General features: G+C 38.8%; 1 protein-coding gene across 2 annotated transcripts in view; it reads left to right on the top strand.

The window, feature by feature from the left end:
• cplx2b (complexin 2b) overlaps window positions 1–14567 on the top strand; it is a 59565-nt gene extending 44998 nt beyond the window's left edge. For both annotated transcript variants that reach the window (XM_006797633.2, XM_006797634.2), the window contains exons 3-4: window positions 8710–8885; window positions 9571–14567. In XM_006797633.2, the coding sequence (XP_006797696.1) occupies window positions 8710–8885; window positions 9571–9768 (374 nt within the window). In that variant the 3' untranslated portion in view covers window positions 9769–14567. The remainder of the gene's footprint in view (window positions 1–8709; window positions 8886–9570) is intronic.
• Window positions 14568–14790: the final 223 nt, after the last annotated feature.

Here is a 14790-nt window from a genome sequence, read left to right on the forward strand (position 1 = left end):
TGCTGTGAGGTCAAGGAGAATGAGGATGGAGATAAGTCCAGAGTCAGCTGCAAGCAGAAGATCATTGGTGATTTTTACTAGAGCTGTTTCTGTACTGTGACTTGAACGGAAGCCAGACTGAAACTGTTCGCACAAGTTATTTCCAGTGAGGTGACGATGAACCTGTGCAGCCACTATCTTTTCCAGAATTTTTGCTAAGAAAGGGAGATTTGAAATTGGCCTGAAATTATTTAGATTGGAGGGATCTGAACCATTCTTTTTCAGTATGGGTGTTATTATTGCAGTTTTAAGAGAAGAAGGAAAAGAACCAGGTGTGTATGATATTAGTAATCAGTGGGGCAAGAGACGGGAATGAGAGTTTGACAAGATTAGTCGGCAGTGGATCAAGTTTACACGATGATGACTTTAACTTAGTAATTATGGAAGTTAGCTGAATTATTGTGGGAAGTTCAAAATTGGATAGAGAGGATGACAGTTGAGAAGGGCAAAAAATGCAGATAGAACAATTGACCATATCACAGGACGAGGGCAATTGTTGATAAAGATTCTCAATCTTGGTGTAAAAAAAGTCCATAAATCTCTTGCAAACTGCAGCAGAGTGTGTATGTATGGCAAAGGTATCTGGGGGTTTAACAATATTATGTAATGTAGAAAACAAAGTGCGTGTTTCCTTCAGCAGATTCAATAACAGAGGTGTAGTAGGCAGATTTAGCATGATGAATAGCTTCTTTATAATGTTGTATATGACTGAGATACATGTCCTTATGAATAGTAAGTCCTGTTTTCCTGGAGAGACGTTCCAGGCGGCGTCCAGTAGCTTTAAGTTGGCGAAGTTCAGATGAATACCATGGGGCAGAGCGAGAGAAAAAACAGTTCAAGTTTTTTGGGAGAGCCAAGGTATCTAAGAGGTTGATAAGTTCATTGTTATAGTGAGATAGCAGGTTGTCTATGGAAGCTGAGGCATCAATGGTAGGTAAATTATTAATGCCATGGGAAAGAGCTGATAGAGCAATGCCCCTAATATATTTTTGTATAGTGGGAGACTAACGCTGAATAAAACAATTTGAAACATTTTTGTTTTTATTTTAGTTTAGTTTAATAAGAAAAGACTCTCTGCTACATTTAAATATTAACACTTCATCATTTTTGGCATTTGGAACATCAGTGGAGAAAACATTGTGAGCACAGTGTTCATTTCATATGTTTTGTATGGAGTTTTGGTCTTTAGGGTGAAGCACACAGAAGCAAAACATAATCTCCATGACACTAGCTGGCAGCAGTAACCTATTAACTACACGCTGGCTTTAAATGAGGTGAGGAACTCTCGTGCCATTAACATACAAACACAGAAATATGGAAATAAACAGGAGAAAGGGAATAAAAAAGTAAAAAGAAATGTACATTTTCTTTTTTACTAAAGTCATATTTGTCTTTCCTACTGTGGATCAGGCACGTTTTAGCTAGTCGATATTGTGAAGAACCCCCACTTTATTACACCAAAGCACCAAGACCAAGTTATATTGCCTGGAAGTTTTCCAGTGAACGTCCCTCCATCGATTAAACTTTTTACTCTCAGATATTCATCTGGACTAAAATATGAGAACATGAACGCATACGTGTATGGCTGCAGATTTTAGAGTGAAAATCATCCATAGAGGCCAAAACCATATTTATTCCTACTGTAAAGCTGGAAATGGGGGGCACTGTGGGGACTGGCCCAGTTAATGGAGCCAGCTTCAATTGCCTGAAGGCTGGCTCCGTAGTCTCCACTTGTTTTTCTATTGCTGCTTGGTCCAAGTTCAGATACTGATGTCCACAGAACAGGTGCCTTCAGCAGTGGACATTGTGGACAGTCTGACCACGGTCTACACAATATGTCTACCAGCATCTTTCTATCATAAGGCTTTCAGAAGTTTGTTCTACTGAAGCTCTTCTGTGGGCTCAGGCTGCATGGGTTGGCCTTCTTTCCTGCTGTGGGTAAGTGAGTTACTTGACCCTGTCTACGACAAGGTTTCCATCACTGCAGTCACTGCAGTTTTGTCTATTTAACATTTGCTCAGATTCTTACACTGCCTAGTTTTTCCTGTTTCTGATGCGTCAGCTTCCAGAACCTTTTTTTTTTTCAAGTCTTCAGTGAAGATTTATCCCATAAATTCAAAGAAAAAAATCCTGAAACTTCAACATTAAAAAACTAAACTAAAAAGAAACACAATGAAACAGATGTGACACTCTTATAACTTAATTCTTAAACAATTTTAAATAGTAGTTTCCAAGCTTGGCGGAAACATTTTTTGTCAAAAGACTTATTTTTCCTTTGGAAAGAAAACCATCAACACGTAGACGACAGTGCGAGATTTATTCTGTGATGCATTTTCTGAGCCTTTGGAAAGCTTTGTGAATTCTCTACACGTGGACATGATTGAGGCCTGGTTCCGGTTTATGCTTTATCTGCACAAACACAGTGAAAATGTCATTTAATTTAGGTGTGTGCAGTAAAACACAACACATGGAAGCAAACTTTTTCTAATCCAGCCTGACACACTCTCAGGCTGAGCCTCACTAATGTCATTACTTGTAGGATACCTCCTGAACGTTTCATTGGTGCAGACTGAGGTATAGATTTCAGCTGCAGGCCTCAGTTTGTATTTACTGGTTATTTAATTACAAATCACATTCATCAGAGTTTCCATGTGTTGGATTAATCAGTCCAGGGCAGCATGATCGATCCACACACAGGCTGGGAACGAAACTGTGCACAGTGTTATTCTCAAACACATGAGCGAGAGAGAGATGCTCTGCATTTTTAACTCAAATATCATGAAATAGTACATGCATCAAATTTTAATCCTCAGATTAAATGATTGCACGCATGTCCAACACTTACTGTGCCCCTCAAAACAAACAGCTTGGATCTGAGCAGGACTATTTTTTATCAGAAATCTGGGTTCTTTGGACTGGCAAAAATATCAAGCAAGTTTTTACAGAACAATATGTGACTTTTCATTTTAAGGTGGAACGTTATTAGCCATGTGGATATTTGAAATTTGTCATTAACCCCAGTGATAAGATGTGATCTCTGAGTCTCTCTGTTGCCCACGTTTTGTCTCTGCCATCAGTTCGTTCATTTTATTCCTAATATGGACTCCGTGCCTTTTCTGTGATCTGGAGGTTATCAAACATGCGAATGTCTCGCCGTTTCTCATAAAGAAGCTCAAATAAAAGATGTTCAGATATTCTCTGAGAGATCAGCGTGAACCGGTCCTGACCACGCAGGTCGAGCTTCTCCTCTCATTTCCTGTGCAGGCGTGATGAAGATAAGGATACAGTAATGACAGGAAGCCAGCGGGCATGGTGATCGGTCGATTAGACTCCGCAAAAAGAAGCTCCCAGTTGGAAATGTGGGACTCTGACAAAGGGTTAAACAACTACCCTGTCATGCTGCCCGAATATCTGATCGATGTGGCAAATCCAGACACTCATGTGAATTATGAAGGCCTAATTTGGCAACGAGGGTAATCCATTATTAAAATGAGCTTCATTTTTCAAATCACCCCACCCCTGACAAATTAACCAACAGCACTGCCATCCATCTGACTGGCCGGAGGAGGAGTCAGTGGGGCATAGCTTGTCTTTTATTTATTAATTAATTAATTTTATCATCTGTTCTCTTTTAAATGGAAAAGTTTGGTCAGAGTTTCCGTTACAGTGAAGTTCAGTGAGTAAACAATGACCTGATAACTGAGCACGAGAACTTTGTGTTTCTATATTTCATGGTTTTAAAACACTGAAAAACTAAAAAATCAGCTTGTCAGTGTATCATCAAAACACATTTGAATGGCATATTTGAGTCTTTAAAATGTCTTTAATCATTCTACATACAAACTAATCCTCACAAAACCCTTCTGCTTCTCAGAGCAGGTTGATGTCTAACCACACTTTTTGTGGTTAGACATGATGGCTCTTTGTCTCTAATTGCTGCTGGTACCAAGACTGTCTTAGTACCCAATTGCATTGGGCATTGCATTTAAATGCGCTGGAGAAGCATTTTTTCAACATGGAGTCAACATAATAAATGAGTGAACTGAAATTAAACAAGTGAAAACAAAGCGAATGAAAGTCTGAAACACAGACGTCGACTGTCCTGCGAACTGGCTTCTTATAATTCTACCAAATGCATACAGAACTACAATGCAACACACAAAACAAATGAAATTATTTTAACATGATTTTTATATAACAAATTAAATGACTAAAGCTCTGCCGTGCTTTTAGGTTAACCCATAATCTTTTCTGCAAAAGATGTATTATCCATTATAAATTTGATAGTGTGCGTCACAAGTGACCACCATATCTGGACGCTGCTGGTTGTCCAAATTTAGATCTCTGATGTTGTATCATTCAGTTTCTATTCATTTTTTATGTATTTAAATAATTAATCTATAAATAATTGGATGTATTCTTACCTATAACGATGAAATGTTGTTGTTTTTTTGTGCTACTAGGTGTAACACAAACCCAGACCAGGATCAGTTTCCTTCCAAAGACTCTTCAGTGAAAGTCGTTGCTCACCAAGTATTCCAGAGTCTGGCGAATCTTTTTAAAAGGCTTGTTCAGTCAGATTTACCTGATTTTCAAATGGATCTCTTTGAAATTCTTTTTTTCCTGGCTTCAACCTGAAAATGTTGCAGAATGATGGTTATTGAAAATGCCTTGCTCTTCGTATTTTGGGATTTCATAGTTTTTATTTTTCAGGATTAAGGCCAGGTGCTGAAGAGAGGGTTCGATTATCAGGACAGAGTTTTAGGAATCAGTGTATTTTGTAGCACTTAGTTTGACATGACGGTTCCTAATGATTATTAAGTAGAGCTGCTTGATGATGATTTTTAGGTCTACTGATCTATTTAGAGAAACATATATTTTCAGTAGAGCAGGTTTTCGTATGTTTCCTGCAGACAAAAAGGGAATTGTGTTATTTCCACCAAAAAAAAAGAAGTTTTACTGGAGTTGCTTTATGGAAAAATGTTTTTTACTCTAATTTTAGCTTGCCGTCAACATTAGTTATTCTCCAGATAGCCTCAAAAACCATTTTTATTTATTTATTTAATAAAGACCAAAAAAAGATATTGATCTATTTACAGCAAAACAAAAGAAAATCTGTCAACCATTTCTGTACAGGACAAGTTATTGTTGTTCATTCTCACATCCTTGAGTGTGTGTGATGCCCAGTTATTTTCACCAGGAGCGATAATTTTGGTTTTTCTTTTGCTCTTAGTTAATTTATGGTTAATTTTTATGCCTTATAAAATTCTCCCTTCTCCCACCACACAGAACAAATCATTGTTCCAGTTGGGCAGAGGACTGCAGAGGCACTTAAAGATAAAAATGACAAATACTGCAGAAAATACAACAAAGACATCTACTCTCCATTTCATTTCGGTTTCCATTTCAGCCTCTTCTGAGGTTTTCATTCCCAGCTGCTAATTACTCCTTGTAAAAGCTCTCTGCTTGTAATGACGAGCATCTCTCTCTCTGCTGTTATCTGTCCACATACAGCTGAGACATTTATCCACTTCATTCCTTAATCAGCTTCAGCCAAATCTATTAAATCAATCAAATCTTATCTGCAGAGACTCTCTGCTGTCCAGTGTTTGCCTTTTGGGCATCTAGTTTATGCTGATGAAGCTGTGCTGCAACCATCACGCTCCATATCTCTGCCCCTTCCAACCCAGAGCTTTTGTATGTTACAGCTCCTGTGGCACAAAGACTTGAGTCTGGGAAATAGTGAAATAATGAGTGATTGAATGCACATTGCAAGGACTGAGGGCGTTAGAGCACTTAGCCTCAAACTGCCTATCTTTGTCTGCAGAGGAAATCTGTGAGCTTGCCTCTAATGGATTATTGGAGGTGGTGAAGGTGGAGCAGGGAGATGGATGAGAAGGAAAGGAAAGGAAACGACTGCAGTGACGGTAATGGAACGACAGACTGAAACGCAGAGAGAGAAATGAGCAAAATACAAGAGTCAGGCTAAATGCACTCTTTGAAGTGGTTAAAAGGGAAAAAGTAAAATGCTCTGCCTCTCTGGGAAATTATTTTAACGATCCCGCGAGGCTGCGGAGATGATGATGAGGAAGACGAAGAGAGCATCTTCTCAAAATCTTATCAAAACACCTTAAACTTTTAATCATGCTAATGGGGGCAGGTGGAAACATCACTTGGCTATTCCTGCATTTGATCCAGAAAGGTAGTCATAGTTAGTTTGACTTGAAAGACTGTGATTAAGAAACTATAACCATAAAACATCATTATTAGACTCAGCTGTACCTTGTGTTTATTGACACTTACCATTGAGTTGGTGAACATATTTTCTGGTAAACAGCTTCAAGTTAGTGTTGTAACCCATGTTGCATGGATACAGATAACTGTCAGCGAACGAGCCTACTGAACACATTGGGAGCAAAAAACAGTAAAAGAACTTCACTCTGTTCCATCAGTACTATAAAAAATCACAATGAGACAAGAAATGTCCGGTGCTTGGACATCACCTCAAAAATAATCTGAAGGGAGAATACAGCTGCATACTGTTTTTTTAAATAACTGGAGCTCATCTGCTGCATAACAGATTGTCCTTTTGCAAATGAACAAAGAAGCAAACCTCATGCGATAAATACTCTGTTTAAAGGATCTGAAAACTACTGAGCTCTTTCTAACGTGAAGGCAAAAACCAAGGTTGCCTGATTCATGAGCTGTACATGCTCACACACGGTGTAACTGAGTGTTTTATCACAATGAAGGCTCCACAGCACACACTCTGACCTTAACTCACCTCCTCAGCAAGTTACAGGGAACATTTCACAGCCTGCCCCTCCCACCAGCTGAGCGCTAATTTGTCATCTGCAGGTTTGCTGCCACCACACAGCGCTGCAGGGCAATTAGGGCCACTGCATGAGTCTGCTGAGGAGCGACAGGAGCAGCTGCCCCTAGGCTCACAAACCCAGGAGAGAACCACAGAGTCTTTAAAGCCACGTTTCTTCTGAGTAATTTACTCAGAATTGGTCTCTTTAGACTCTTGTGCGAGAGAGGTACTAACTCGGGTTTTTACTGCAATATAACAATAAATAACTGCAAAATATCTGTGATAGTTTATAGAGTTTGTAATTGATGGTGATGGATAAAATCAATATTTAATGACCCCATCTGCTTCCAAACAGGCCACTTACAGACCTTGTAGATTGTATTTGTATTTATGAACATATCGAGGATCCCAAGAAGACTATGCTCCAATGATCAACCTGAGCAGTAAGACATATTCAGCTTGTGAGGCTTAAGAAAGGCACTAGGCTGGAAAACCAGGCTGCCAGCCAGACTGTCCTCTCACCAGTCCCTGAGAGGCAGATCGATACTCAGATGAAGTTTTCTCTCTGCTGGACGATCCATAATTTGTACACTCTCAGGTGGTCCTGTATTTACTATCGATCAGACGGAGGTAACAACAGCAATATCGATAGGCCAGAGGGAGTGGCTTTCACATCTGAAAGGCAACTCCAGTGACAAATGTAAGTAAGAGTAAGTGTGTTCCAGGAGCAGATGCTGGGAAACGTATCCAAGAATTTGGAGGAGGCAGATTAAAGACTTCCTTCAGTGGTTTAAGTTTTAATCTCTTTATGATATAAACCAAAAAATGTATTTGTAACACAGAAAATGCCAATGAATGAATCTGAATGAATCAACGTTTTCAGAAAAAAAATTGTTTACTGCTCTGAGAACTTCTCAGCTTGCTTTAGTTTTTTAGATTTCTGAGAATTGATCGTATCTGACTGTAACCCTCACTGATAACACCGCTCTACTATTGTAAGTGTTAACCTTAGACTTTTAATGAAAAGCATGCAAGGTTCCGACCCTGTACTGGGATGTGTACCTAATTATTCTGTAATCAGAGGTTGTTAGCATTTTTGTTTGATAAATGATGTTAAATATTTAGTTTGATTTCATTCAGATTTTTTTTCTAATTGACCAATATTTTCATTTGTGAGTATAAAAAGGCCCAAAGTCTATCTCCTTCATAATAATAAAGTCTCATTTTTTCACCACACGCTGTGCCCAGAAACTTTGAAAACTTACGTTCAGTCTGAATTATGTTTAGTAGCAGAATGCGGAGGTACAGGTAGAGATAACAGATGGCCACAGCAGATGGAAGAATGTGTCTTCCTCTGTCTCAGTGTTTCTTTGAAGCTCTTCCAGCTGGCTGTTCTTCTTCCGTCTTGTTTCCAACGGACCTTGAAGCTCCTGGGTGAACCTGTTCACCACCTAATCCTCAGAAATGCAAACACACAGTATTTTAATAGTTGACTAAAAAATAAAGTATTGTTTTTACTATATTTATTATTTTATCGTATTTATTATTCTTACTGTATCTCTTATATTTCTATTGTTCAGCACTTTGGTCAGCCTTGGGTGTTTTTAAAGTGCTATGTAAATAAACTATGACGATGATGATGATGACAGAAGCAGGTGTCAGGTACATGTTATCTTTTGAATCGGTCTGCGTCATAGCAGCCACAAATGTATTATTAGACTTCTTCTTAAGTGAAATTATTGCTGCAACTTATTTTTATTTTTCTTATTTGTTCAGTTTTGGAAACATTTAACATCTGGATTTAAAAAAATAATAACGATGAAGGAACTTACAGTATTTCTATGTTTTCTGTCCAGGGGCCACCAAAGACATGGGTAAGATGTTAGGCGGGGAGGAAGAGAAGGACCCGGATGCAGCCAAGAAGGAGGAGGAGCGACAGGAGGCGCTGAGGCAGCAGGAGGAGGAGAGGAAGGCAAAACACGCCCGCATGGAGGCAGAGAGGGAAAAAGTACGGCAGACCATCAGGGACAAGGTTAGTGTTGGGGTCGTTACACATTACTTGTTACTTTTCTCAAAAGTAATGCACAAGCTGGAGAAACTACTACACTACTGTACGCTACTTGACCTGCAACACTCAGAAATTACTTAGTTTCCAGTTAACAATATAAACCTGAGGCTACAATCCAGCACGCCAACAAACCCGAGCCTAACGAGGACGCACATGCAATTTTTGTGTTAGAATTTAAATGTGAACACAACAACACAAAGAAAAGTTCAAAAAGATGATTCCACTTTAGAAACACAGACATGTTTGATACTTTTCTTTCTGTCACAGTCAGCTTCCGACTGCTTGGACAGAGGAGGAGGACCCAAACGCAGACACGCAAAATGAAAACTTGATTCTTAACCAAAAGTGAGCTGTTTATTGTGGCTGAAGTATGAAACAAAAGGCAAAACCAATTAAACGCTAAACAAAAACCTATACTGGGAAGACTGGAAAGAAAAGAAGAAATTTTGTATTGCTACGTGTTACTTTACTGTGTTCCTGAAAAATGAAATGTTATTACAGTAGCGCATTACTTTGTAACATGTTACACCCCAGACTGGCACTGATGCTGCATGTCATTTTAGGTCTGATTACAGAGGTGGGTCTCACTCGTCATTTAATTACCCTTTATTTTTTCCCTGCACGTCACCGGTGTTCCTCCTTCATCCAGTATGGGTTAAAAAAGAAGGAAGAGAAGGAGGCAGAGGAAAAAGCGGCCATGGAGCAAGCCTGCGAGGGATCGCTGACACGCCCGAAGAAAGCGATCCCGCGAGGCTGCGGAGATGATGATGAGGAAGACGAAGAGAGCATCCTTGACACAGTCCTCAAGTTTCTGCCTGGACCTCTACAGGACATGTTCAAGAAGTAAAACTAAAAAAACACAAAACAAATCAAATGAACCCTAAAATCAGGGTCCGGTCTGGCCTGAGTGAGGCTGCGGGGCAGAGGGAGGAGGGGTTCTTTGGGTTAATTGAAAAGAGACTGAGAAAATTATTTGTTGGGGTTTGAGTGTAGATTCGGGGCATGTTGAGGTTCTTGGGATCACAATGAATTTGGGGGGGGGGGTCCTCGTCAAACTGTTAGAGGCTACACACTGCCTTTGTAGAGAACCTTTACTTTGCTTTTTCTACTCTTTGATGACAGTGTCATTCTTCCTCTTTTCTTTACCGCAGTAGTTGTAAAACTTTCACATTTCTTACACTTGAGTTGTTTTGCTCTTGTTCACGCCCATTAAGAACAAACGGAGCATGGCCATCGTGGAGAACAGCATTGGACGACAGTGGATTCGTGTCTGCTTACTTTTGTGTTTAAATGGCACTTCCACCGCGTTTTCCAGTTGATGGAGCATGTTCTGTTTAAATCAATGGGTGTTTTCGACTTTTACAAACGTCGTGTAGACCTTTATAGTACAAGAAATCAACATTTGAGTTTTTAGGACACGTGCCTTCATATCATCTCCTCTAGCAGAGGAATTGTAAATGAGGGTTTCATTTTGAGTCAACGCTGTTGGTAGCATGTAGGCACTCGTTCAAAGATACAAGACTGGACAATTTTGGAATAACGTATTTGATATTAGAATTTCTAGTGGGCATATATGGTTGATGATGGTGCCAATGTTCAAAGCATCAAAACTTGTGGAAATGCCAGAATAATTGCAAAACATTAAAATATGATTTGTAATTCCTTTTAAGATCAAAGGCTTCCAAAAAAAAAAAGAACGGTCTGCGAAAAATAAGACAATAAAAGAGATCCCTTCTGCTTCCACCTCTAGTTTTACAAGAGCTTTTCTAATCTGGTCAGCTGATTAGACTGCCACTACGTTTTGACAGAAGAGAAATTTTACAGCTTAAACATTTTAAAAACTTATGTCAACGTGTGAATTTTCATTCATCATAAGCTAACAAGTTGTCATCATTTAGGTGGTGTGGGTGCCATAGACAATCAGAGCATTGACCAATGGGATACTGGGGGTTGCTGGTACATGCTTTCATCTCCACTAGCAACGGGTTGATTTGGTTACTAAGCACTTGATTAACTTATTGGTGTTTTTCACACTTTCATTAACATGCTGAAATTGAAATTGACTTCACATCCCACCTGAGCTAACCTTTTCCTTCATCTTTTAATGTACAAATCTACCTTGACTTTCACTCATCAACATCCAGACCAAAGAAATGCTGGTAAGACCTTATTTCTTTCGTCACAAACAACGACGTGCATGTGTAACTTTTATTTTCATTCATATGTGCCAGGCCTGCAGAAGACACACAGTAAGTTCGTTCAGCGCATGCATGCATCCCAGGGACCGCCGCTAAGCTAAAACCGATGCTCTGTTTCTTCCTCAAAGGTATTCCATAATTAATAGGTAATGTCACCGTAGACTGAGCCTGGGATAACTGGTCTGTGAGTTGTTGCGTCTCACTGCCTAAAGAGCCTGCTAATATTCTGCATCCTGCATTTGTTAATCCAACTAATATAATACTAATAATAGTGATTTGTCATGTTCAAATAGGTGTACTGTAAATGAAAACAAAATCTATTTACTATGTGGACATTAATAAATAAAACAAAGCATGTTGGTTATTCTTAAAAGACCCAATGACGTTTCAGTGGTTAGTGATGGAACAATGTACGGACGGTACATTGTTCCATGAGTCTGTGACTTAGAAAAACTTTAGGGATTATTAGGACCATTGATAAAGTTGGCATAAACACCATAAAACACATTTTTCAGTTTTTCTTATTATTATTATTTTTCTAGCTCAGATAGGAATTTTCACTAGACAAAGCCATACTGTTTAGATTGCAATAAAAAATATATAAAGAGAATATTTCAAGTTACATGTCTCATGTTTGTTTCCCGTAAAAAAAGAAAAGAAAAGAAGAAGCGAAAAAAAGGGATAAATTTGTTTGTAAATCCTTACCATTCTTGTATCTTTAAACATGTAGACAAAGAAAATGTATGTAGAAAAAAAGTCATTGTTCTGTCTCAGTGTGCAACACGTGTACTGTAAGTGTGTGTGTGTTTATATGTGTGCGTCTTTCTATGTGTCTGTGATGTGAGATCATGTTGTTGATCCATATAGTCCTGGTTTATACCGTGTAAGTGTGTCTTTGAGCTATTTTTGTGCCATGTCTAAAAAGAAGAATACTTAACACATTCCTTTCAGATGTTGAGCATGCAATGTTTGGTAGAGAATACACCAAATGAACCAAATTATGAAAAAATACACAACTCCCTGTTTCTGTAGGAGTCTCCAGGCAACAGAATCTGTGCATTGTATCCAGAGAGATTGAACTGGAGAGTGTTGGAGATTATTAGCTGTCAGTAAGGAAGTGGTCAAAGAAAAACACACAAAAAATAAAAACTGTATTTTATTTTAAGAAAATGTACCACAGGGGCATTGAAACAACATTTATGTATAAAATAGGATTCTTTGAGTCTCCTATTTAAAAACTGCTCTAAAACTAAACTTTCACAGCCCATTACACAGCCATGCCATAACATGTTTAAGTGGGATGAAGTTCAGAGTTTATTCCCAGCTGGACAGCTGTCCTGCAAATACACTTGATTTGTCAGATACGTGTGCGTGTTCTCCTCTTTGTCAGCCCGTAACTGAGGACGTGTTTAGGTATGCCAAAAATGCCACTGTCATATTACTACAAATCAAGCTTACAGGACAAATTGGCACGTGACATATCTTCTACTACTGTGGGTCATGCATTCAGCTGGTGTTTTCCAGAAAACACAAAGTAGGGCAAATCATTTGCCTGGTTAAATCGTTTAAACGTGTGCCAACAAGAGTGAAAAAAAAATCTTTCACCTCAGCTTGAAGAAATTAGTCCTGAGATAAATTTAAGTGGAATTGCAATGACCTCAAAAGAAAATCTTGGACTGGGGATCATTCTAGAGGATGGTTGGTAGTGCAGTGGGCTTCAGTTAGGTGGCATGAGGAACATTGTCTTGATAGTTTTGATTATTTACATTAAAAAAGGATTCCTATATCACCCAAAGCCAGGCCACGTGCACCTCTGCGAGAACAGAGTAAGCCCCCCACCATAGCAGCTAGAATTATGGACATGGCTTTGGTTACTGGCCCTTCATGGAAACTACAGCCATACATCCTCTGTATGTAAAATAGTCTCTCTGCGGGACTCATTTCGAGGCATCACAGCATGTGAATTGTCTTTGAAAAGGGCTATTGCCATGTCATCTTTACGTCAGGTAAGCGGTAACTCATCTGTCGCACCTGTGCGTGTCTGTGCGTGATGTGCTGCTGTTTGAACTCATTCGGGTTGCATGATATACACTTGTTTGTGGAGCTGTTCAGTTTAACAAAATCCTTGGTTTCATAGATGAAAGTGTAAAAGCGAGGAGGTTTTTTTTTTCTTTATTATACAAAAAATAATCCAGAGTGATTTTTTTTTTACAGGGAATACTTAAAAAGTTGTGGTAAAATAGAAATAAATGTAGGTGAATGAGAGCAATGAAAATTATACATGAAAGGTCTCAAATGCTTTAAAAAGTCCAAGTCCTGGCTGATATTTTTCTGAAACATCTTAACTCAGAAAGATGGAACCGTTTTTATCGGAGACTGCGTCTGAAAACCTGGATGATCAAATTCTGTTGTCAGGAGCCCAGAAACATTAGATATAATAGGCTTGGAACTGCCATTCAAAACCACAGTCCACCACCCCTACACCCCCCAAAAAAGGACAAAAACAATGTTCATCGGGTTTGGTGATTTTTCGTGACTATTAGAAAATGACAGCACAAAGAATCCATACCGGCAGAGTCCAAAAGACATGCCATAGATGTTTACATCCTAAATATAATGTTATTAAGTGTAATGAATGATAGAGATGGAGAGAATATCTTAGAATTAACCTAAACCTTATTGTTCAATCAACTCCGAGGCTGGACTTTGTGAAAGATGTCATAACATTTGTCTTGTTTGTAACATTTTCACATAAGCTTATGCATATGAACTGCCCTGCTGAATCCTGCCAGTGACTGTAGAAATGAAAGTGAATGTGCTGTACTTAATACTTAGTCAACGAGTTTACTTGTGACTGGTGAACTCTCATTAGCTGTAACTGTGAACAGAAATACATTCCTGACTTTTTTGGCATTTGCACTAGGATAAGTTGAAATGTTATACTGGCAACTGCTATGGCATCTACTTTCCATGACAGTTTACTTTACCTGCCTGCCAGCCTTCTGAATGCTACATTAGAAGGGCTCTAGTGATATTCGCCAGGTTATTGATTATGTGACCTTGTTCTGGTCACCACTCATGCTGTCTTTACTGTCTGAGAAGCAGACTCCATCTGGGGAGAGAATGGCGTGATGATCACCGGAAACTGCTGATAAGAAAATTTGTAAGGAAGTGAAAAAAAAACCTTTTTAAAAAAATCTCCAAAAGTCTAAACGAGTGGGTCTTTATTTTTAATTCAGGTTGAATAATGACTCATTTCAGGGGGTAGAGGTTAAGAATGTAAAATATGAGTTCTTATGTTGTTGTTTTTTTTTTTCTTTAATTGCATGTCATATACTCTTACGTGGAGCCCGATCACTGTAAAACTGTCATCTATGGAACGGAAACATCCTTTTTGGAAATTTAATGCATAAGACTAATAAAAACAAAGGTTTATTTAAAAAAAAAACGTGTCTTTAGTCCTGTCTTGCTTATGACCATTTCAGTAACTTATTAAATCTGTTGTTTTTTCATTTTGTTTTCTAATATTGATGACCATAAAGAACTGTGTGCAGTGACCATACAAATAAGACTGAGTAGAAATGCAGTGCATTGGGCTCGGTCATTCAGAACTCTAAGTAGAGCTACTACTCCTCCACATAACAAGCCGCCTGTTGAGATGGTTTACACAT

This window comes from Neolamprologus brichardi, chromosome 2 (assembly GCF_056152115.1).
Source record: "Neolamprologus brichardi isolate AB-2024 chromosome 2, ASM5615211v1, whole genome shotgun sequence".
Lineage (NCBI taxonomy): Eukaryota > Metazoa > Chordata > Actinopteri > Cichliformes > Cichlidae > Neolamprologus > Neolamprologus brichardi.